We start from the raw sequence: 26,322 nt of genomic DNA, 5'->3' as shown, positions 1-26,322 counted from the left end.
AGGAGGTTAGAGAAAGAGAGGTGCTGTTGGAATGTACAATGTGAAACACATTAAACATTATAGCATTTGAGCCTTTTCTTGAAGATCTTTAAAACAAAGTTATGAGTTATGGTGAGCGGGTCTTTCCAACCCGAAGCTGTGCTGCATGTCACCCCATGAGTTAGGAGCATAATGCCTGAAATCAGTTTAACCCAATGCAGAGTTTGGGCAAGAAATATCACACAAGTGGCTGCAGCTGCAGTGTGCAGTGATGAGGCTAAACCTTCTTTAGGAGACAGTAGTCACCTAATATTCCACACTAATTCTGAGTGGGGAAAACAATGATTTCAGGAGTGGCAACAACAGCAGGAAATAATTAGAGAGCATGAGGGGAGAAAAGCAACATCTCAAACAGCTTTTTCAGTAACTTACTAGCAATATGAAATAACAGAACAACTTACAATTCTACAGGTTTTTAAACTTTCAAGGCAAATAAACTTTAATTATATATATATATATATATACAAAAAATCCATGTAGCAGCCACCTTCATCCCTGTCATGTACGTTTTTGCTTTAAAACTGTGAAACCTATTTATGTATGCTCCACAAGAACTGCACAGATCAAAATATAAATGATGTGTAAATGCACACAGAACCTGCAAATGCTTGTGAGTCTTTCCGTACTTTCTTTCTACCTTTTTTTTTTCTTTGTTGTATTTCTTTTTATTTTCTTCAAATTTTCACTCAGTCCAGGGCATTGTTAGCAGAGAACTAACAGAAACTCCATTAACAGTGTCATTTTTATTTTATTTGCTGTTCTGACCTGTGTGTAAGGACAAAACGTGAAGAAGAAAGAAAGTCGAAGCATAAGCCTTAAATACCGGTATACTTCGGGGAAAAAATCCTTACCTCTCTAAAATATAGATTGTGTTTATCAATATTAGCGAGAAACTTCACAGGTAAAAAGAAAAGAACTCATATTTGCTGATAAAATATTATCTTATCAATGAGAGTTGCAGCAATGAAATCAGCATTTGCTTGTGGCTAACACATTTTACATTTACATTTGGCACATTCTTTGGTAGATTTAGCTCGAAAGCAGCTCATTTGGATGCCAGGAGGTGGACACTAGAGGTGTCTGTTAAGCCATGCAGTGCTTATCCATTTAAGGCATCACAAGGGGCTGAAAACCTAAATGATTCATTCAGAGACGCACTCTCTGATCTATGAAGAAAGGGAAGTAAATGAGGGGATAGTCTTTTCTCATACATTGCGGGTCTCTGGACACACTGGGGACACATAATTGTATTAAAAAAAACCATGACAAATTGGATTTAGAATAATCTGTCCTCTTTAAATATTTAAGCAATGCCACGCCTGTCTTTTTATTTATTTATTTTTATTTAGGATCGTTTTTTCTCTCTCTAACCATATCCAGAGTATCTATAATGCGAGACCATATTGATTAAATCTCTATTAAAAACATGGGGTTTTCTGGTCAGGATGGTTGTGTAGTGCTGATAAAAAAAACATAATGGAAACATAATTCATGGAGTCAGCATGGGAAATAGCTATAGGAGGAATAGGAATAGGAGGCATTAAGTCAGTTTTTGAAGCAGATTGGATGTCAAGATGAAGGCTGGAACTTGCTTATGAGAAAATCAGTTTCTGCCCAGCCATTATGTGTTGATAGTCCTACCTGAGACCGTGTACTGGTAGGTGAAGCAGGTACTGTTGAGAACACAAGGCTCTGACTGGACCGGCTCTGGACAGGCCGTGTTGTCCGGGCCAGGGAGGCGGAGGATCTGTCTGCTTCTGTTTCTCACTGTTCCTTGATCACATTGCTGCATGAGGAAATGAGAAACAAGAGTTAAAGCCAGCTGGAATTAGAGCTGTCTCCTTCATCTGCCTTTATAACCAACTGACACAAAAATTCTACATAAATATTCATGACATGCATAATCATGCTCTAATTTTAAATGGATAATTAGGAAATTTTTATTTAACTTCTTAACATTCCCTAAGCTTGTGTAAAGCTCTCTTTTACAGTCAGTTCTTATGGACTCTTCCTGTTGTCTTTCCCATGGATCAACACAAGGCAAACATTCCTGATTATTACTCGTGACTGGAAATCAATAAAAATGTAAATGAATCCTTTCATCTTATAGTTAGATGAACTGAAAGTGACAGTATTAGAATTAAGGAAAATGCTTGCCATGTTCAAAGTCGGCTAAACATCATAGGAAGAACACAGAGGCAGCCAGGTGAGGGGGGAAAAATCCAAAATAAACTCTGAAGGGACGATTTGACTTTAAGCCGTTTTATTGAATGTTTGGAAAACACAATAGACAGATACAAGACACCGTGTTGCAGCTCATTAAAACCGTATTAGCCGTCCCTGTGGCAATGATACCTCCTTACCCTAACTTAAGCTCTTCATATAAAACCCTAAATTCTGTCAGTTCTGTTTATATTTTACTGTAACCTAGTGTATATAGTTTATAATTAGGATGTTTTAGTCCTATCTTACCTAAAATTTTACTTGCTTCCACAGACATCTTGCAATTATTATTGTGAGTGTTCAAATTATAATTTAATAATAATGGAATATCACCTTGTTATCGTGTAGATTACTATCACTCAACTTTAAGTTCATGTTAGACTTCTTTGCTCTAAAAATGAAAAAAATTGAATGAGCTGGAAACCAAATTTGTAAACTGCAGTAACTCAGCTGTTAGGTGCTCAAGGGCAGTTCCAAGAAAGAGCATAACAAAGATTGGTGTACTTCAAAACCAGTTACAAGTACATGGTTGTAGTATTGTTAAAACGTCTGCAGAGATGCTTTAAATCAATCTGCAGGTGATCAAAAATGTGAGAACACTAAGTAGAGGCAGCACGAAGACAATCCTTAAATTATGTAAGTCACATTATGTGAGAATAGAAATCTGTGGCTAGAAGAAGTGTAAAGTCAGATAATTTGTGAGCTTCTGATTGAAGAGGAGAGAGATAAAGGTCTTTGCATTGAGCTGCATTTGTCCCTCTGCACCTGATGCACCAGGACACACACCTCAATCACTGTCAGCTCCTAATGAGAGACCTCTGTGTGAGGCTCATAAATCAGCTGCAGTCACACAGGTACACACACACATTTGTATGCTACATACAACATACTGTGAGGTCCAGCGGTCTGAATGCTAAAATGTGCTTTTTGAAGTTGACAAATCAGTATTATATATATATATATGTATATATATATATATATATATATATATACATACATATATATTAGTGCTGGGCAACAATTAAAATTTTTAATAAACAATGCGATTAATCGCATGACATGCTGCGATTAATCGCATTGTTATGTGCAAAATGTCTCTTTCCTTTAAAAGAAGGCCAAATGCTATATAATGAAAATGCACTAAAGTTTGATTTACAAACACTACATCCGGGGTCTCTAACCTGTGGCTCTGGAGCCCCAAGTGTCTCTCTGGACCTTCCACAACACCTCTAAATACGTGGCTAAAATATTTTTTTTAAAATCTATCTTTCTTGTCATTAGGTTGGAAACCAGGGACTTTTTTTCTTTTACATAATTTTCCACGAATGTCTACTGTACATCCCATAGAAGAAAGTCTGTTTATCCTCTTTTTATAAAGGTTTATGTTGTTCTTTATTTTAAAACCTAAAACTGGAAATAAAAATGTGATGCTTCAAAAATAACAAATATCCTATGGTGGCTCTTCCTTAAAAAACATATATATTAAGTTGCCTTTTTGAAAAGTCTGGTAACATTTAGCTGGCTGAGGGAAAAATGGCTCTTTGGATTGGAAATGCTGCAGACCCCTGCACTAAATACATAAACAGATTTAGCAGCAGTTTTCTCTTTAAACAGCAACAGTTAAAATATTTGTTCATATATATTTATAAAATTAAATATTTATGAGAAAGAAGGATGAAATCCTCAGGATTTACTAACTAAAAGGTAAAATGTCAGCAGGATGAATTTAAAGCTGTGAAGCTGCTTCCTTCTAAACACAGAAGGAACACTATGTGATGAATATCAGCATCAGGTAAACAGACAGAAAGCAGGATTAGAATCTCACAGCTTCTAGATGGTGAGGAGAGAAAAATATTCACAATATGCACAATAACTTCCATCCATGCTCCTTCAGTGCTTCATTATCCAGATTTCTGGCCTATAAATTCTCTAATCTTTCATTTTTAGCTTGACTGCACCTGCAGCCTCCGCCACCGGGAGTTAAGGGGTTAACATCTCGTTTCCAGGTGTAACGCCAGGTCTGTAAATGTAAATATAAACATGTATGGTATCCACAGAAAGTCCAGAATCTCAGCTACCAGTTCAGTAAAACCATTTCTATCACCAACAAACACAGTTAAGACAACAAATAATTCAAAGACCAGGTACATAAAGTCCATAAAAATATGTAAACACAGATGATGTCTTCCCATTAACATGAACAAACGACTCCTCTCCTAAATGCTCACATCTCACAGATTCCACAGCTGGAAGTTTCATCTCGCTATGACCAAGATTCACCGAACCAGAGGCAGAAGAAGACCCGACTTATGCTTTATGTTTGTAAGTCTGAAGGCATGTCTTACCTTTGCTGTCTGGCCTAAATTAAAACAGCATTTATTTAAAAAAAAAATTAAGTTTCTCATTGTCTTTTGGAGCAGTTTCCCGATGTTCTGCCCATCTGCGTGGGTTCTGACAAAGAGAAACATCGGTTCTTCTTTCTTAAGTTCCTGCCAGAAAAAGCCTCTTCATTTTAATAAACCTGATCTCCTAATTACAACAGACGCACCACTGCAGCAGGAAGGGAGACAGGGATGCCACGTTTCTGTCATCAAAGCCAGCAGCCAGCCGAGAAACATTTAGATAATTCACATCTATACTTTCTAGAAACATTAGATGGCAATACTTTTCTCTGTTGACTGACCTGAACAAAACAGGCATATAATATTTTATTTTTTTTGTCCAACTCAAATACAAAAGTAATGTTTACTGTTATTGTTTTACATCTTCAAGGTTCAGACAGCTTTTACTCTTTTATTGTATTTTTGTTCAGGTGGAAATATTGGATGAAAATGTGAACCTACTCAAGAAAAGACCTATAGAATATAAGAAAAAGTTGACAAAGTTCAGTCTCAGTGATGCACAAAATCAGCTTAACCCAGACAGGGTAAGATAAAGCCCCAGGTTGATAGAACACAAATAAAAGAAAAATGGAGTGAGGATTTTTGCATATATTAGTTCACCACATGCAATGAAAAAAAAAAGAGGAGATAAAACTGTCTTTTAGACTTTGCCATAATCTCATAACCGCTCAGGGGTTACTGTTTGTGCTGTGTGATTTATGTCTGTTTAAAAGTATCTTCCAGCCACGGTTCTCCATAATTGCATTTTTAGTGGCTTTGACTTAAATAAAACAAGACTGAGGAAGCAGCATCACCTGGCATCATTCCATCATATTGTAAACGTGTAGGGACAGTGTTAGGAAGCATCACAGGGCTGTTATTCAGGTTGCTGTCCTTTATCACTGCAGCACTTTTAGATCCCAAAATACCACTGATCTCATCACATAGATGTACAGATCTATGTGATGAGATCTGCTTTTGAGCATATTGAAGCTTCAGGCATCAATAGCTTTATTTCAGTTACGTGAGGAATTCATACTGGGTTATACAACTATGTCTAATTACAAGAGACAGGCACAACAACCAGAAATCTTACATTTATTTCAGTATTATCTGTACTTTTTAGATCTCTTTTGATTAAGACTTGAGCTTGAGTTTCCCAACCTGCACTGACATTCTGCAGCTAAGTGATTGACTGCAATTCACCTTAAAATACAATATGTTCAGATTCTTGAGTCATTATTACTGACAGAAATGTGAGAAAATAAACAGCATAATTTGTAAGCAGCATTTCTGCTTTGAGGTTCCCAAGTTCTAAGAGATTTGGGCTCAACATACACAACAAAGCAAACCAATATAAATGAAAGCCAAAACCTCCCAACTGTAGGAACAAACTAAAAACTTATTTTATTATCTTTCAGTTTATCAGCTTTATTAACATAATACTCCCTGATGCACTACAGCTTGTTTCAATTTCTAAAAGTGCTTCCAAAAGTAGACTGGAAGACTGAATGAGAAAAAATGTCAGTGGAGAGAACTCAGACTAATTAAGTGATCTCTCTGGTTCTTTTTTTCCCCACATCCTGCTCTTTGTCTGATTCCAGTGTTCCAGTTCAGTGAACTGTTATGGCTGACAGAAAACCTATAACACAGCTACATGGTCATGTGGCCACTAGCTTGTGGCTACAACCACTGTTTAAGCTGAAGCCTCAGCTTCAATGGAAAAAAGGAAACAAATTAGTGAATGTAATTTATTTTTTGCCCCAAATTCTGTAAAAAGTGTTAACAGTATCACAGATGAGTCACATAATAATATAATGTAATGAAGTAAATTTGTGTTATTTATCATATTATATGCTTATGTTTTAGATTATTTCCCTATACTTTGAAAATATGATGAAAGACACTTTCTTTTCAGGTAAAAGTCATATAAATACTGGAAATAAGTCAGTTTTCAGTGTGAAAGCGAATGAATTTTAATCCATCTGAGATATTTGCATTGTGGAAATTAAGATCATACAAAATATAAATTTTTAATATCATAAACATGATTTTAGATGAGGTCAGAAAGCATATTTTAGCATTTGTAAGTTTGTTAGCAGCTAATGTTTTTAATTTAATATTCATCCAATTCCCACAACTATTACTACATTATGGAAAGTTTTAATTTCTCAGGGGGCTGACAGTTAACTTATGTATTACTTGTCAAAAGTTATTATAGGGAAAAATGTGTGAGATTTTAGCTATGAACAGTTGTCCATGTGTCCAAAATAATAAATGGTAATGCTTTTCATTGCTTATTGTTTTGTATGATAGCATGTTCAGGTGACACATTACCAACGTTTATAATCTCGTAATTTCCTACAGATTTTGTTCCCTTTAGGCTGACATGAATAAAATATAATAAAAACCTTAGTATTAAACAACACCCATTATTTCAGACATTTTGATGAATAAAAATTATTATAACAAAATATTTTAATATACCACAAAGGACAACAGGAGGGATAAGCATGCACTTATTCTTATTTAAGCCTTGGCATGTGTTTATTATCCCTAAACCTAATCATACTTTTATTGAAACCCAAAACAAACTATGTATTTGTCTTTTTATGCCTCACCTTGAGTGACTGTAACTGCTAGTTAGAAATTAGAAAGGAAAACATTTACTTGGTCATACTCTGGTTTGAACTTGGTTCTTCTGTGGGAAAGTCTGTGATGTGACACCACAGTCCACTCCTCCTACCTCCATAGGTGATTTGAGACAGTTTCACACAAAATTAGAAAATATTTGCAAATGAAAACCTATCTAACCCCTAACCCCTAACCCTCTGTAAACATTTTTGGAGGCTTAAAAAAAGTTATAATTTTACAATTTATCATAGTGTGAAATGTAGACGTGTTGTTTTGTACTGTGAACAAACATGTCTCTCACATTCTGTTGTCAGACTGTATTGAAGTCTACATTAAGTATGATCTGGTAGAGGCAAACACTGACTTAGCTGGCAATAAACTCCTAATAAACTCCAGCATCTGGGAGCATTTGGGAGGGATTAAGTGCCCTTGCTCAAGGGCTCAGAGTGGTTCACCTTTGTTGGCACAACAGGGGCTCGGACCTGTGTTCTCCAGACCCAAGCCCACCTCTGTAACCACTAGGCAACCACTTCCCCCTAACGATGATAACAAAATTGATCATCTTACTATTCTATCCCACAATCTGTTAGCTAAGAAAACAGGCAAAAATGTTAAGTTCCTTACCAAAGGGCAGTAGCTCCACGGGCCCCAAGGTGACATGACGCAGTCATTGGGGCAGGCCAGATGGCAGACCTGGGCTCTGGGTGGCATTTCGTCCTGATCACACAGACTATCGTCCACGCTGCCATCCTCCCCACTCATCGTTCCCTTCTTCACACACCTAGCAGAACAGCAGATGCAGGGGGCGTTTGAAACTGAGCGTTTGAGCTTCATAAAGCATCTTGCAGTTTCTGACTAAGAGTGAATGACCTTTTTATCCCCCTCTGGTAGAATTTTAAAGTTTACTTTTAAAGTCTCCACAATTTGTTTCGTCCATTTAGAGAAGTGTACTGAAGGATGAGCTGGAAAAGTCGATCAACCGTTTTGGGCCAGAGAAATAGTTGTTTCTAAAACGATATTCCAAAGAGAACAAGCTGTTTGGAGATGACTGAATATGTTTACATTCAAAGGTTTCATGACATTTTTGTTCCACAGCTAAATACAGAGCAGAAAAAACAGGCTGTCTGGTTAGATTTACTCAGTTCTCCTGCATATTAGTGATGAATGGCATATAATAACTACTGTGTGACTTTTAAGGGGGAATTTATCATGAACAACTTTAGAAGAAAGTGGCTGCTTTTGCTTTTTACAAATATTTATGAACAAATCAATACCTAATGTTTTATTAATGCAGAACGTTCCTGTCTGTGCTCAGCTTATTATCTACCACATAGTCCTTGATTCGGAGGTGTTTGCAAATTTTCATTGACAGGTTATTATGTTTTCTTCCATGAAAACTGCACTCAGTGTGTCATATTGTGCTGTCACCTCTTCTCTCATGTAGGAGGTTAAGTATGTTTTTGCTTCTTGATATTAAAGTCGAGTTTGCAGAAAGCAAACCAGCTAATTATTAACTTTTTAAAACAGCACTTAAGTCAATACCAGCTCTGATAACAACACACTACTTTCCCTGTGGTTACTTTGAGTGCCACTAAAATGCAAAATCTGCAAATAACCTATCAACACTCACTGTGAAGCATCAGTTTGGTATGACTGATTGTTTTCCCTCAGCACTGCAAGTGTGAAAGACTAGTGAGAGTGCCAGCCAAAGCAGGACTGGCAGTCTAGCCCTTACTATAGTGTGTGGCATTGCCAAGCAAGCAGTCTGCCAAGTCGAACCCGCTAACTGACCTGATCTTGCGACTCTGGACTCCCTCTCCGCAGGCTGGCAGGTCGTCCACAGTATTAATGGTACAAATGGACCAAGGCTCAGTCCTCCACTCATACTGGCTGCACTCCCTGTTGCATGGCACAGCCTGGTACACCTGCATGCATGCATGAGCAAACACACACACACATGCACAGAAGGAAAGGGATATGTGTAAGAACCAGAGGAAAGAAAGCAGCAACCTGAATCTGAAAAAAAAAATATATATATACATATATATATATATATATATATATATATGACATGCATTGAAGTCATTGAACTCTACGAACAAAAACATGCTGCATGTAATACTAAGACTAGTTGGTCTTTAGGAGGAATGGACAACTCTGGTCCTGAGTTGAAACAAGAAATTTTAAACCTGCAGCACTGCAGCCTTGGTGTACCAGCACTGCCCATCCCTGGACTATAGCAAAGAAAAAAAAAAAAAAAAACAAATAAAAACATTTATGGGACATTGTCAATTTTCATGTTCAGAAACAATCTCTGTCTTTAGTTAGAAACAGTTTTATTGTTTAGTTTTCATTTGGTAAATATAGAAAGCAAAAAAAAGAAATAACATCCCTGAGCTTTCAGGTACATTTTCACACATGTGCTCGCACCCTGATTTTATTGGCCTAATTTTTAAGAAGGAGAATGTGCTTTCCTGCAATCTTTTGTCGTCTGCTGGAGCTTAATGCCAAGAGTGCTGCCACTTTAATTTTCAACAATCAGACTATGAATTACAGAAAAAAGGAAGAAAAAAAAAAAACTAACTGAAAGCATACAAGTACAGTTTTAGAAACAGAAGTTCAGCTCTTTAGAAAGTCAGCTTTGTACAACAGAAATGGCTCTCAAAAGACTACTGCATTAAGAACTATTTAATCCACACTGAAATAAGCCTTTATGTGACATGGAAAGAATGGCACAGGGTATATAAAACGACAATGACCATGGCAACAGCCCCTTCAGCCAAATGATGCAATGCAATTGGCTGGATTTGGAGCCTATTCACTCCTCCCCACTAAACCGGTGAATCTGGCATGTCTGTATAACCAAGGGAACAGCCGGCATGATGCTCTGGTAAAACACATGTTTACTCTCAATCTATGTAACTGTCAGCCACAGTAAAAGGTATGCTCTTGAGGACGGTTGGTGGAAAAAGCTATGACAAGCTGTAATGTGTGTCAGTGAGTGTCTGTGTGTGTTTGAGTGTGTGTGCTCAGACTAGAGAGTGGGAATGAGTGCTGAGTATTCCCTCCCCTGCGGGCCACACAGATGCCTATTACACACCGTCATCATCTCCCATCTGTCCTAGCAGATGCCCCTGCTGGGTAAACTGGCAACTGCCCTGCTCGCACTTTCTCAACTACTGCCGCAGAAACACAGTTCAGAAACACCAGATAAACTAAACAATACAAAACAAAAATAAATAAATAAAATGACTTGTGAATCTTTTTTCTGCAGTAAATATACTCTATATACTCTTTACTGAACACTAAACCCATTGAAAAACAAACAAGAAACTGTGTTACCATAGCACAAATTTGTTTGAGTGCCACCACACATAGCGTATCTAATATTGAGTTACATCTTATATGGAATTAAATAAAATTGGTAGATAAAAGCTGGTGTACTACAATACAATACAAAAGAAGAGCAAAAAAAAAAAAAAAGGCTTTGGTCCTAAGTACATCTTACATCACACACGTTTAACAGGAGCTGATGAATGTGGGATAAGCTATCAGTAAAAAATACACCTACTAGAAACCGGCTCTTCTCACTGATTTGGTCGTCTCCATCTTCTGCTCTTTTGTTCTCATTGAAAAAGTTCTGGGATCAATTTTCTTAGATAAGCAATACAAGTGCATTACCCAGCTCAGTTTTTTTGAGGACACTTTCTAAAACCCATTTAGAATATAAAAAAGTCCTAATGCTCCGAAGGAAAGTAGGGTAGGGCAAGATAAAAAGCAGATGGAATATCATCCAAATGCATTTCACATAAATTATTTCCATCCATGTAGCTCTCTCTCCTTCAAACTATTGTTCTTTGCCATGATCAAAGCAGCAGAGGGGACAGGAAGTGTATGCGACGTGGATAGATCTGGCATGCATTTTGTCCTTATTAGCTAAAGCAGAGTATATGTACACAATGAATGGCACTGACCTGAGCCTGCGTGGATGTCCATATTAGCAGTGCATGACAAGCCAGAAGTTGGGGAGGGGAGAGAAGAACAATGATATGATCATTAGTTTAAATTTCGCCTGCAGTGACAGAAATGTATAGCGCTGCTTAAATCTGATTTTTAAAACTACTGCATTCTGCTCAGTGTTTCATTAATGAGGGTAAAGGATGATTAGGTACTTTATCATCCGCAGTGAATCCTGGATATTTCAGCCAAACGGAGTGATTCATACTGTTGAGAGACTTTTAAAGTGCTGCAGTTAGTTGTAACAGCTGTGCTTTGGCCAGACCTGCAGCTGAGGACAACTCAGAGAAAACTAATTAGTCTGGAGATGGTGAGCGTGAATAAGCATGTGCTTAACAGAAACGTGTGCTGTTTATCAAAACAAGGTTTCTAAAAGTACACTGTAATGTCGGGGTGAGAAAAACGGTTTCTTTATGTGGTATTGTCCACAAGTAATCTGAAGCACACTGATTCTGAATGTTAAACCAGTTAATGTTAAATCTGTTTAAGTTAAAGTAAATCTGTTTATCTTGTTGACAAGCTATCAATGTGGCTACGTTTATTTATTTATGTTGTTACCAAAAACAAGATCTGTGATGACTAATACTCATTGCATGCATCAGTGGGTACTCTGCAAAATTTGTTATTTTTTCCTCACATTTATTCACTTATTTCTAACTCTTTAAAGCTTAAAGAGAAAATTTAGTACTGCATAAGTCTTTAACCACCACTGATGGCTTCATATAAAGCCACAAAAAATGAGAGTAGGGTAGTGACATACTGAAATTTGCAGTACAAAAGGCAATTCTAAATGCAGTAGCTTAAAAGTCCATATTTTGCACCTTTGTGCAGCAGATGCATCTCTCAGGCCCTGTGTCAGCCCTATACTGGATTGTTTCCCTCTTTCAGATACTTTTCATCTGCCATAGTTTTCTGTTCCTGCCACTTCTTTTGTCTTCCACTTGGTCTGTTTCCTCAAATTTTATTGACACACTGAACATCATGCTGAAATGTGCCAAATTTTCAGCTTACAGTTCTTTGGGAATCACATTGTTGGTGAAAAAATACTATTATATGCACGTCAAAATACACTTTGCTAAAAAAAAAAAAGAAAAAGAAAGAAAGAAATAAAAAAAAGAAGAAAAAAAAGCTGCTGTCTGTTTTGTGGAGACACAACACTGGTTCATTCCTTGAATTTGATGCCTTTTTTTGCTTGAACGATGCCGTTCCTATATCAGTAGTAAAGTACAAAGACTTGACCAAAAATGAGTGAAAAAGCACCAAATGCCAAAACTTTAAAAACCTTCAGAAAGTATGGGGACCTATGGCACAAGATCTCTTTGGAAGATCAGGAAAAATATAAAAAACACATCTTGTGCACAGTCCTGTAAAGGCGATGTGCATCTAGACACTTATTCTACAAGTTGACTTTGTTTGGGGAATGCAGCAACATTCCTTCAGAAGACATTCTTTCACTTGGTGAAAAATCTCTCACAGGTGTCCAGTTTAACTGAAATGTGGTGACTATAAAGGCCACAGTATATGATTCACATCATTTTCTTCTCATCCAACCATTCAGTGACATCCTTGAACCCTTTGCACAGGGACGCTGCTACCTTGAAAGAGACCACGCCTCTTCAGTGCAGAGTTGCTTCACTCTATAATTAAAGTGATCGCTAATAACAGCTTTGCATGATTTGCAGTGACCCCTCTCTCTAAGAGGATAAGTGGACCCACATTATGCTGACCACACACACACACCCACACACACACACACACACACACACACACACACAATATGAGTTAAAAAACAATGACTTATCTGGCAAAATCAGTAGGTTCTCTTCCCATGTGAGAATGACCACTTATATGCACTGACAAAATGGAAGTTAAATGTGCCACAAGAGCACAGTACTCACAGTACTCACAGCACTCACAGCACTCAGTGCAAACAGGGTTCTGAGAAAACAAGCTTTATTCTTGCTGAAAAGTAAATTATGATTTTTGTATTTGGAAACTAAGTAAAAAGAGACTGAGTTAACAGAAGATAAGGATAAATTGGCTTTAGAAGAGTAAGAAAGGGGCTTTTGAAAACTTCTAAACAAGAACAAACGAGAAAACACTAAATAATTAAAAGTTCATCTGAAGCTGGCAAAGCCCAACAACAACAAAACAGCTGTGCTAAGACAACATATTCTGCCTCACTGATCCCTTTCACTTCAGACTAGTGGATCTTAGAGCTCTATTGTGTTTCAAATGTTCTGTAAGCTTTCCATATTATGAGCAGCACAGTGATGCTTGACCACCCAACACTGTAACAGCTCTGGAGTTTATGTCTTCACCCAGCCTCTTTATCAACCTTTAAAAATGTGTCAGGCCTGAAACTGAATTACATAAAACTGTCACAAGCATAATGCTCACCAACTCAAAAAGGTAACTTGCAGACCATCAAGCACAGGACTTGAGTTTGAGCCCTGCTTGAGCCAATATTTTCTTTCAAGCTCTTTTGCTTGTCAACTTTGATGTGACAAAAGAAAGGGAAAGCGAATATAATTAGTCATCTTGAAGCCTTGAAGTGTTCGTTTTTTGATCTGCAGAAAAGTGCAACAAGTGGACAACCTGCTCCAGGGACCAGTTTAGTCTTGTTCAAGCCAGTGCATGTTGTTTTGATTTCACTTCATTTTCACTAACCCTATTTTTACTTCTGATTTCACCAGCCTGACTTCACCTGTCTCCGGTTCTCTTCTGAAAATCTCTTTGGAGCTTCTTTTCTCTGCTTCCCTCAGCAACTCCCTGCTGCCTTGAACTCGGGTTTTGATTTTTAATCCTTAAATAAACACTTCCCGTTTTACCTGGACTCGCTGGTCTCTTGTGTTCTGCCTTTTCAGTTCTCTAACAAAGACCTTGGCAGTTTGCTCTTGCAATGACACCCCAATGATTACATAAGCACTTTTTCTTGAAGGCTAACCTGAATCACACCCAGTAACATCTGTGAATTATTTTCTATCAGCCAACCTGCGCTGTACAGTGACAGCGGTGCATCCATCAGCTGCTTGCTCATCACTATCTTCCTAGTGCTGAATAGTGTTGAGGAAAAGATCTATATAACTATTTCAAGTTGTTAAATGAAACACTAAAAATGTTTCAAGGAAGCCATAGATTACCTGGCCATTAACTCTTTTTCACACAGTGTTAATGCTAAAAACTCTGATTCATGTTTAATGAACTCTTTCTTCAGTTTTAACATCTACCAGGCTAAAAAAAAAAGGAATATCTTTTAATCTATTTTTAAAGCGTCCTCATGCTCAGTAAAAATGACATTAGTGTTTACATGCTGTCCCACTGTTTTTATTGTTGCACTTCTTTTTTAGCAATGTCACTGTATGGTCTTTTATTGCCACACATTTAAGAGCTTGAGATTGTGATTTGGACACAAACAAAAAGTGCAGAACAGCGTGCACACAGGTTGTTCATTATTATAGATCGAACAATTAATTTAGCTCATTTTGCAAACATGCCAAGATCAATATCACATTCCAAGCACAGTTTTCTAATTGCTGAAAAGCAAAGGGAGGGAGATGGAAATTACATATTGTAATGTCAATACACTGCTCACAGCGGTAGTGCAACAATCTCAAAAGTAATTGCAGTTACCATACGATGTGTTTAATATTCACTCCTGCATGCCATACCATTTGTCTTGTTATTAGCAGAGAGTAACATAATTAACCTTCATATTGAAGTAAAGGCTCTGGGCCATCTGTAGCTCGAAGCTTTAGAGAGGCTAAAAAGTGTTGCCTTGTTGGGTGTCAGTGATTTACACTGTTGCAACACCACCTGTGCTGCAGGGAGACATCTCACTTTTTAAAGTGAGCCAGCATGGGGACAATAACACGTACTCGAGAATGAGGCTTTGTTTTTACCTGTGTGCAGCCAGGTTGCTGTTTTTGTTATTAGTGGAAATGATAATGGTTCAGATAAGACTGAGAGAAAGCAAACTTCTCTCAGGTGATTGAAAGTCATGGTATCTTAGTCTTGTTGTAATATCATTTTGAATTCCAAGTTTTATTGAATACTTTATTTGCTTTTCTGGCAGTAAAAATCACTGAAAACCCTGACTGTGTAAAAATTACACTGACTAACACTTCACTAAAATGATCTTCACACTAGGATATATTGCATCTATAAATATGAGTTTCAGAGGCAAACAAAATTAATTTGTGTGAGAGCTCTTTAGTTGAATAGTTATGGCTCACTAATGGCAACACATAATCCCACGGGTCTGAAAGTTCACGATGAGGTGGATCTGGAATGCCAACGCTTTCCAAGTCCCACTTTGTGTGTACATAATGCTTATACCTGATCAGTTTAACCGCATGATGCTGCAATAATTAACAATAAACTAAATAATCACAGTATAAAAAGGAATAAACAAAATATTAGAACAAAACTAGATTATAATACACAAAACAAACATAATGGTTGCAGCCCAAACTGATTGTGTTGCTACTGTGGTTCATTTTCTAAACTTTATTGTGATTTTTGAGGAGTGAATGAACAGTGTTAGATTTAATAAACAATGTGCAACCACTGAGGGTTCTGTGCGATTCAGCTGGTGTATGTTGACAGGATTATGACTAGCACCCTGAATCACAGCATACAGGATTGGAAAGGAAGTGATAATAGTCTTGTTCACACTTTTGATGTAAAAGAAGAGCTTCTTTGCTTTTCAGATGGAATTTTAAAAGGAAGTAATGAGCATCAATATAATATATACACATACTTATACATACTGGTATTGCATGTTTTAACAAAAACATCTTGTAATGAACTTTAAAGGTAAGGTTTAAAACTGCATTTTCATTGCAGAAAATCAATGTATTTTTTAAATGATTCAGTTAGTTAATGATTTAGTTTTGTATGCTTCTAGCACCAAAGCTGCTGAAAAATATTTTTTCCAGTGTATGTTGTCACTTTTTTCCACTGTTGAATGTCCTCTGATGTGCTTCATCAGCTAAATTAAAGTAAAGTGGGAACATTTGAGGAAATGAATCAATAACCGAGATGAAGCAAGATGAAACAGTCAAACCACAAATGTGTTTTTATCTTTACAAACAACCCCACAATGCTACATCTAATTAGCTGTTCCAGGAAACTGCTTTAGAAAGAAGGACTGCAGACTTACAACTTGGGAGAATAGATAAGTAATGTTAATGTGTGGACAGAATAAGAAATAAAGGCTAGATCATGAAAAATGCATGATTATGAAGTTGTCTCGCTCTATAGACACAAGCTGAGGCAAATGTTCCTAAAATGAGCGTTACTCACTGTCAAGCAGCAGAAGTTCAGTGACAGTGAACAAATACAAAAAAGGGCATTTCTGGGTGGATTGAATAAGGCAGAGTAGCCTTGCATGTCACTGTTTATAACACAAGGTGTTTTTTCATTGCTGGGCAAAGTGCTTATAGCTTCTTCTCATACAACCCACGGGTTAGTATCCTTGTTTCGTTTCTCCTCTGTTCTCCCGTGTATGACCTAGAAATCAGTCTGAGTACAATACCTAAAAGGATGTGTCAATTCCTAAATGCCGTCTGGAGGAGAGAGGAGGAAGAGCTATGACTCACTAATTTATCTTTTTGCCTTTTTGCTGCTTTGTATGCGTAATTAGAAGGAAAGACATACATCGTCACCGAGGCTGTTTTACTCATGACAGATCATAAAATGAAATGTTAGGGTGCAACTAAACAATGGATGTGTAATACAGCTGTGTCTAACGCAATAATTAACTCATGCTGTTTCACAATGGCAGCTCTGAAGCCAGGATGTCTCAATTTTTGAAATGCCTGTTGCCTCAGTTCCTTTCCCCTAGCATCTCTCTGTTTTTTAATGCTTCCTCTGCTCACATTTTAGGCAGGAGGGACAAAGAAAAAGAGAAGATATGAGGAGAGGAGTCTATGATCTACAAACCAAGAAACAAGGGGAGGGGGGTGGTGATTGTAGGGTCGCAAAACAGCAGGAATGAGATGCCCCTTTTAAAGTAAGTGGTGCAGTCTGGCACAGAAAGAGCTGTCAAGAGCACTTTTGGGTGTACACAGTACGTAAAAAAAAATTCACATAGCTGATGTATTGCTCATCTCTTTCATGCCCATGTAATCTAGGCCAGAAGTCTTCAAAGTGAGTGTCACCCTGCAGAGCCTTGAGCAAAGGCCAAGGGGTATAAGATTTGTGACATCACAGTTTATTCATTGTACTTCTCACAACATTCTCATTAACTTTGCACTATACTACATTTTCTAGATGTCAAGACAGATGAAAACTTGATAAATCAAAATCACTATTTAAAAAATGGCACATACTACGTATTCTGAACTTGATATGATGACTCATGGCTGGCAGTTGTCATATTTTTTGGCTTCAAAAATTGATATTATTTAATCTGCCATCTAAAACTAAACTGAATGTGGGAACTGCAGACCAGTTTTGGCTAAAACAACATTGCCGTGTTGTGTGTCTCCACATTTCAGTGTGTGTTAAGGCTGACTCATCATTTCTCAATAAAATGCTTTTAAATGTTTGTATGAGTTTGTGTAGTTAATAACCTAATTCAAACACTGTCCTTTCTTGTACTGACAGATGTCCTAATGAAACTATGACAGAAACAGAAATATGAATAGTCCCCTGAACATTTGCCCCAGGGACTCTGCCCTGTTATCAAAGCATGGTCCTCTGGACTAGGTTCTAGATAACATTTATAGTGGAAACCAGGGCCTTCTACACCCTGATTATGATTTAAGCTGATCCTCTGATGTTTTTGTGTTTTTTTTCTGTTCTTGTAAGAAACTATGCTGAATACAGTTAGCAATGCAACCTTGTGAACAAGGGAATCCTAAAAGGTATATTTGTAAGGGGTACACACAGCGGCCATTTTTTAGGTGCATCTTTCTAATACCAGGGTGTACTCCTTTTTGCCTTTAGAACTGCCTTAATTATTCATGACATGGATGCTGGAAATATTCCTAGGATTCTGGTCCATATTGACAGAATAGTATCACACAGTTGCTGCAGATTTATTAGCTACACATTCATTATGAGAAACTCCCGTTCCACCACATTAAAAAAGTGATATGTTGGATAGAGATCTAGTCACTTGGGAGGCAACTGGAGTACAGTGAATGTATTGTCCCCAGCTCACTTAAAAATGCTTTGATCAAACTTGTAGTTTGGCACCTTGTAGTAACCATCTTTCCCCCAAAAATGTATGTATATATACACTACCGTTCAAAAGTTTGGGGTCACTTTGCCACGGGATTCAATAGGGAAGTGACCCCAAACTTTTGAACGGTAGTGTATATATATATATATATATATATATATATATATATATATATATATATATATAATTACAATCTTTTGTTGTCCAATTGTAGAGAGCCTTTGAATTGTCGTCTCAGTTTTCTGTTCTTAACTGATAGGAGTGGTACCCGGTATGGTCTTTAAGATTTGATATGTTGTGTATTTAGAGATGGCATTCTGTATACCTTGATCATAACCAGTGGTTATTTGAGTTGCTGTTGCCTTTCATCTCCAACCAGTCTACCCATCCTCCTCTGTCCTCTGACATCTTGAAGGTATTTTCATCCAGACAACTGACAATTTATTTTCTCTTTTTTTTTTATTCTCTGTAAACCCTAGCGATGGTTGTGTGTGAAAATCCTAGTAGATCAGTAGTTTCTGGAATCCTAGCCCATCTGGCACCAACAAACATTCCACATTCAAAGTCACTTAAATCCCCTTTCTTCTCCATTCTGATGTTTCAGCTTCAGCAAGTCATTTGGCCACGTCTACATGACTAATTCCACCTGGCGGATTAGCTTTTTGTTAACAGGTGAATGAACAGGTTTACCTATTAACTTTATACATTTTTAATCTACTACGACTGCCTAATGTAGATCTATCATATGTGGGAAATTTAACAGTTGAAACATCACTTGGTAACAATCTATATTTACAAGTAGACAAGCAGCAAGACCAAAATGCAGGACAATGTAATATTTTAGACTTTATTTTAAAGCCTAAGCAAAGAGTGCTGCAATGGCAGGATGTCCTAGGAACTAAACTAACAAATAGAAAAAAAACTCAGAAGACTGACAGACAAACAAGCTGACAGGAAAAAAAAAACAGTGGAGACAACAGCGATAACAAGGAGCAACAAACAAATATCTGGAAAAGAGCAAATTAACTGGACAGATGATCCACTCGGGGACCACTGACAAAACAAGGAGCAGGTGTGGTAATCAAAAACTAGGAATCAGGTGTAATGGGGGAGTGGGAAGTAAATACAACAAAATACACCAAGGAATAAAGTCTACATAATAAAATGGAAACAAGACAGCAGAGAGGACTGTTAACATAACCAAAGCCGACAGCTGAAGATCAGACTCCCACAGAACAAAAAAAAACCACAGACCATGACACGTGAGTTTATTTAATCATACTGGTAGGCAATTATAAAGAAGTAAAGCTAAGGAACTTCTATGCCTGACCTGAAAGGAGTGAGTCTGCCTTATATATACATGTTTAAGTGTTGACTTTCATCAGATTAGTTATGAACTGATTAGCAACTGATTAGCATTACTAGATCAAACATCTTGGCTTGGAGCAAGCCAAGATGTTTGACAGACAGCAGATGTGTGAATGGTAAATCAGATAAGTTTAAAAAATAGCTCTGTTTAGGACTAATTATATATGTGCATAAAAAAAAAGAACTTTTGGCATGACAGCTTTGTGTTAATGTTTACTTAATACAATATGAATCAATGCAAAGATAATTAGCTCATCTTAAAGTCTTTAAGCAAACTAAATAAGAGATATGTCAAAGGATTAAATGATTTTATACAACTGATGCAATCTATTTGTAATCTTAGCTTGAATTATTAGAAGCAGTACACAGTGTGTTTTTAAGGAAGATATAAAAAAGACAGCCACATTAATAAAGCTTAGGTTGGCAATCCAACCAAAAGGCACACTGGCATTACTCTCTAACAGAACAGTGGGGAAGCTATTAAAGTTTCTCAACAAATGAGCAGAAAGCATCTGACTGTTTTCTGGCTTGCTTTCCCTAAAAAGGCAGCAGCAGCATCTGCAGCCTCATTGCTTACTGACATTTGCCAAGTACAAAAAACAGTTGACTGGACTAAACCAAGATATGAAATCATGACATGCAATAAACAAGAAAGGGCCAAATCCTAAAAAGAAAAAGAAATATATGAAACTAAATCTAATCTAAAGTTCATGCAGATGACTGAAAGACTGGCACTCAAGCTCACTTAATAAAGACTGATAAAAAAAAAAACAGTAGAAGCAAAAAAGAAAGAAAAAAGAAAAGAGCAATGCTGTTTTAATAAATAGCAAATGTATGTAAGATAATTAACAGCATGTTGCATGGGATTCATTAGAGTGACATCCTCTAACTTTGCTTTTCCTTATCTAATGTCAAAATCAACACTGTTACTAGTGCATATTTTTATGGACATAGAAACACATTGCACATCAGTGTCAGCAGCAGTTAAAACACCAGAAGACACTGAAAGTAAACATTATGACAGGAACATGTGTTATGAGTGTAGTCACATATTCACATGCAAGTATGTATTTAGTAAAATTAAATAACAAAAAGAAAAATAAAACAAAATAAAACACAAAAAAGGGTCAGGAAAAATGAGTAATGATAAGATTTCTGAGGCGTTTGAAACTGGGACATTTTGTGCAGCTTGTATGGTGTTCACATTTAAACAAAGGGTCCAGGGATGTGTTGTACCAGTTCATTTGTCACAGACTGGTAGCTGAATTAATGTGTGGATTAGAGGATGGTTTCATATTTACATGAAAGCAAATAAGATATTTTAGAACAGTAATGTTCACTGTGATTTAGATGTATTAACTCCTTCTAAATATCCCACTTTACATATAGACTTTCAGATAAAAGTGGCTTAACTGAGAAAACAGACAATTAAATAAAAAAAAACTTTTTTGAAAACGAACACAAACTGAAGCTAAAAATATAATTGAAAAAAGAATATTGCAAAAAAAAAACTTTTCCTGTTCCCTCTGCATTCACAGCAAACTGTTCGAAGCAGTGAATAGACAGGAAACTGTGATTCTACTGAAACCAACACAAGGAGGTCAAATTTAGGGAAAATTAAAAAAATAACTTCATCATTACCTAGCAATTAGTTAGTAAATAACCCAATATCAACAAAGAGCTCTGTCTATAAAAGTGTGTATTACAGCTGTAATTGTGCTTCTAATTGTTCTTTTTTATACCACAATAAATTATTTGTAATTTATTCAGTATGAGCACCACTCAAATGGTACAAAGGAACATACATAACCATATTGCAGTGTAATGTATAATATTAAGATAGATTTCATCCTGACGTACAGTTAAGAAGCTGCAGACCAGATCCCCCTTTTCCTTGCATTTCTGCATATCAGCAACAAAACATCTTATATCCATATAGATTTCTATCTTACACACAGAAAACACTTTAAACAAACTCACACATCAAATATGTGGCAAATGAACATTGGAAGTAGACAGGAAGGATGTTTATTAGTATTAACAAAATTTAAAGAAAACTATTTGACTGCTGTAGAGCCAGCCAGACAGTCAAGAAAGCTCCTTTGAATGTGCATTTACGGCTTCATTTCCCAGTATGTGACAGCATGTGGGAGCTATGATGAAATTCAAACGTCTCCTGTAATTATAATTCCCATTTGTGCGTTTCTCTGAGAGCTCAGTTTTTACATCTGTGAGCCTCCATGGAAATCTCTCAGGGCATCTTTGGGTTTAAACATAAGCTGCTGACAGTGATACTGCAAAGTCAGCACACAGATCCATGACCATATAACCGATGAGATGAGTTGTGGCTGATACCAATCCATTACAGGGATAACCATGCTCATAGTCATACCTGCAGACATTTTAGAACCATTTACATGCTTTGCTTTGAATTGTGGGAGGAAACTGAAGAGAAAATCCCCACAGATGGAACAAGCAAGCGCCACATGGAAAGAAAAACTTCAAATCAGCAGTTGCCTTGCTATGAGACAAAACTAACTACTGCAACAACGTGCTGCACCATTATTATCACATGCAACTCAGAATTCATACAGATGTTTCTCATATTTTCATAGTTCATAATGAGTGCATATGGTAGAAAGGGAGATAGAAGGTGACACTGTATAGTGTGCTTGTAATTTTTTACACCCCACACAATAAAAAAAATTACCATTTTTGAATATTTTTAAAACTGTGAACAGTCAATTAAGCTTATAATGTAAATGGGAACCTGATGGGTTTTAAATTATGCAGCAGTAAATACAGTATTTTGCGACAATGTGATGAAAGCCTGTAAGTGATAATATACAGAAGTTACAGAAAAACAGAACATTCTGTACTTCCATGTAGAGTTGTTTAGAGTAATATAATCAAGGGAATTTATTATAAATCTAAGTTTTCACTGATAACATATGTAATGAGGCTGGTGTGTCTATTCAAGCAGAATATTTAACTCTTTACAATTCAGCACATTAATCAGGTGACAAGCTCATATGTCATACAAAGGCTCAGCCTTCCTATCACCTGACTGTAGGTTGTCCATCCTGAGTGCTTGAACAGAAAAAAAATGGATATCTTTTCTTGGTTCTTGAAGATGTTTCAAAAGACTTCTTCGTTCTGACAGACTGTTGATAAGATGCAGTTAGGACATTCATACTTTTGCTTTGCCTACATATTAGTTGCACCTTGCAGACTGAAAAGAACAAATTTAGAACCTAGCTACTGATCCTACACATAGTCTACACATGCCAAACAGAAGAAGCTCAGTCCTGCATTACTGGGTCCTTACATCATGGAGTCAGATGACACAACAACACCACTAGTTAGAGGGAGAAATTCCGCAAGGCGAATTGATTTGTGTAAACAAACAAGACTGATGCATTTAACCTCTGATTACTTACCTCCCTGCCAGCGTAAATAACTTCAAACCTTTGTTCCACTTCTGCACTGTCACACATAACACAGTGGTCAGCGAAGGTATACCATTAGTGGATTGAAGTATATGTACAAATGCCTTGGAGAGTTGTTATGGTTATATGTGTCAAAGTGTATGTTTACATGAGTGAAAAAAATAAAACTCTTGATTGTGTTGGCCCAACCAAGACTGACCTTTTAGAATCCATGAAAACGTGTTGGTCCAAATGAAAAGGTTGTCAAAGCTCTCAAAATTGAACGAAGACTCAAATATTGAAGTTGAAGGTTAAATAACTTTTGAATGTAATTGCTCATATAGACCCAATGGACCTTGGTGCACCACTTTTCCTCTTTTTGTATCTTTTTATGTGTAACGTAATACAGCATATTTTCAGAAACAACAGTCAGGATCCGTCCCCCCAACTGAAGGCAGAGGGAGGCTACCCTTTCGTCCATAGGGGTAAATCCCAACGTACAGGCACCAAGTCGGGAGGCAATGAGCATGCCCACACTCTCACCGGGAGCAACTCTAGAATTGAAGAGGGTCCTGCCCCTCTCAAGGTTAGTGGTTCCAGAGCCCAAGCCCTGCGTTGAGGTGAGTCCAACTATATCTAGCCAGGACTACTAAACCTTGTGCACCAGCTCAGGCTCCTTCCCCACCAGAGAGGTGACATTCCATGTCCCTAGAGCTAGCTTCTGCAGACGAGGATCAGACTGCCAGGGTCCCCGACTCTGGCAACCGCCCAGCTCACACTGCACCCAACCCCTATGGCCCCTCCTGCATGTCACTCTTATGGGCTGAGCCCAACTAAGCCCCATGGGCAAAGGCCCGGCCACCAAGTGCTTGCCTCCATGACCCACCTCCAGGCCTGGCTCCAGAGGTGGGACCCGGTGACCCACGTCTGGGCAAGGGAATCCTGGGTCCATGGTTTGTCGTCATCATAGGGGTGTTTTGATGTTGATCATGTTAAATCTAGACAAGCAGTGCTTAGTAACTATTAAAGTCTGTGGCCAAGCCTGTTTAAATCAATCCTGGTTTGAATAAACAACCTGAGCCTCCAAAACATTTCAATTTATTTTTTTATCACCCATCTAAGCACCTGGATGTTGTTGCTGAGCCACAAGGTAGCATGTTGCCATGGTCCATAAACCAAGCACCTTTTGTAAATTTCAGATACAATCTTTAAATGTATTTCATTCTCTTCAGTTTGACACACCTTTGTTGCTAAACAGGGATTATACAATTCCTACTACTCATAAGGGAAGTTTAGCCAAGAGTAAAAGTAAGTTTGTGATGTTTATAGGGTGTTTCTTTATTGAAAGTCAGTTCTTCAATCATTTTCCCCACTTGTACATAAGAACCTGTGGGGGTGTTTGTATGAATTTGTATGAATTATTCATGTGATCAAATTGTGCATTGTCTGATTTTCCCATTGAAAAAAAAAAAAAACACACTCAGACTTCTGCATTAACAACATACTTAGACTTTGCTTTACAAGCCCGCTCCTACACAGTCTGTTTGACATCGCAGCCCTCTTGGCTCATTATTTTCATAGTGGCACTCTGTCTCTCTAACTCTATCCCTCTCCCCACCTGTCATGCTCATTCAGCCATGTGACGAGAGGATGACTTGTGTTGCACTGTATATTTCATCTCCGTCAAGCCAGTCACTTGCTGTGGCTCAAGGGGAAACATCTGCTGGTGGGAGAAATATTAGACTTTACCTTGGTTCACTTTCAACAGTCAGCGAAAAAAGGAAGCAAGTGTGTGTAAAAGAGGAGAGCAGTGATTAGGAATGAGAGTATTCCTAGTCACGGCGAATTCAAGAAAGACTAAATAACAAACTCTAGGGGTCAAATATATGAAAGCTGGGAAGAGAAATGCACTGACTCAAGAAGAAAGCGTCATTTTCTAGGCACCACGTGGAGACACTTCAGGGATTTCTTAGTTTAACATAAAAGGCCATATCTGTGCTTAGTGATTTAGCATAAAGGTTATAGTATATTTCCATACACACCTCAGGCAGATGTACTTGACTTTAAATGGACAGTTTTATAACGTTAACAATAAGCCGCACTCCACCCTCAGGATAAATCCATAAGTATGAGTTCCAGAAATGAGCTGCAATTTCGGTGGGGAAGAGTTATTATAGGGCATTACAACAGGGGCCATATACACTTTGTTAGTAGGCACTTAACCATCTGTACACAAATCTCCACTTGAGCACATTTGAATATTTTTCCCACAGCTGTGCCTGATCTCCACACTGACCTCTACGAAAATGAAAGTGTCCTTTTAAGCCCATTCAAGCATACAGGCAGCATTCATAAAACACTTCCCTCCTCTTTAAACCGTGACCCTGACGAAAGATGTGCTGTCACAAAATATTCAGAGCTGCAGAGAAAACCTGAGCATGGAATATCAAAAGCTCCCATCTGTCCACTTCTTCCTCTCACTATCTTCTTTTCCCCTTCCTGATGTCAGGAGAAGGGTATGTCTGGCAAGGCCAATGATTTAGTCTGACTGAAGACACGAGGAAATGAACAGGTCGCCCAGGAGTCCCACTGTCACGTGTAATAAACCTTGTCAATGAAATGTGAGCAGAATGCAACAATTTCACAGTGATGGCATTTGTAGTCAACACAATGAGGGTAGGAGGGAAATATTCCCAAAATATAAAGGTGGTGTGTAAAAAAAGAGGATGGAAACAGTTACATATGACATAGCAATGTGTCCAATCAGATAATGTCTCTATATGTCCATGCGGTGTGCAGACGGTGGACTCTTTAGCTTTATGAGCTAATAATCCTCTAATATATGGTGTGGCAGCACATATTAGCAGAGTACTGACTGCCCTGTCTACATTCTATTATATAGGTCCTTGTAAATGGGGGAAAATTACAGGGAAAGCGAGCAGTGTACATGAGGGTCACCTTTGTACCATGAATCTCCCAAAAATATTCTAATGTACATAAAATTAATTTTACTACTTTATGACTCATTACAAAACTTATT

The 26,322-nt window shown here is 37.5% G+C and overlaps 1 protein-coding gene across 1 annotated transcript in view; it reads right to left on the bottom strand.

Annotated features, from left to right (window-relative positions):
• The window catches only part of thsd7ba (thrombospondin, type I, domain containing 7Ba), a 232,850-nt gene that overhangs the window by 19,946 nt on the left and 186,582 nt on the right, over positions 1-26,322 (bottom strand). The window contains exons 17-20 of the mRNA XM_042002424.1: positions 24,358-24,363; positions 9,069-9,202; positions 7,902-8,058; positions 1,681-1,825 (exon numbers count right to left, since the gene is read on the bottom strand). Coding sequence (XP_041858358.1) covers positions 1,681-1,825; positions 7,902-8,058; positions 9,069-9,202; positions 24,358-24,363 — 442 coding nt within the window. The remainder of the gene's footprint in view (positions 1-1,680; positions 1,826-7,901; positions 8,059-9,068; positions 9,203-24,357; positions 24,364-26,322) is intronic.

Source organism: Melanotaenia boesemani, chromosome 12, assembly GCF_017639745.1.
Source record: "Melanotaenia boesemani isolate fMelBoe1 chromosome 12, fMelBoe1.pri, whole genome shotgun sequence".
Lineage (NCBI taxonomy): Eukaryota > Metazoa > Chordata > Actinopteri > Atheriniformes > Melanotaeniidae > Melanotaenia > Melanotaenia boesemani.
The sequence above is the reverse complement of the archived record's forward strand: the minus strand, read 5'-3'. Positions and strand labels throughout refer to the sequence as shown.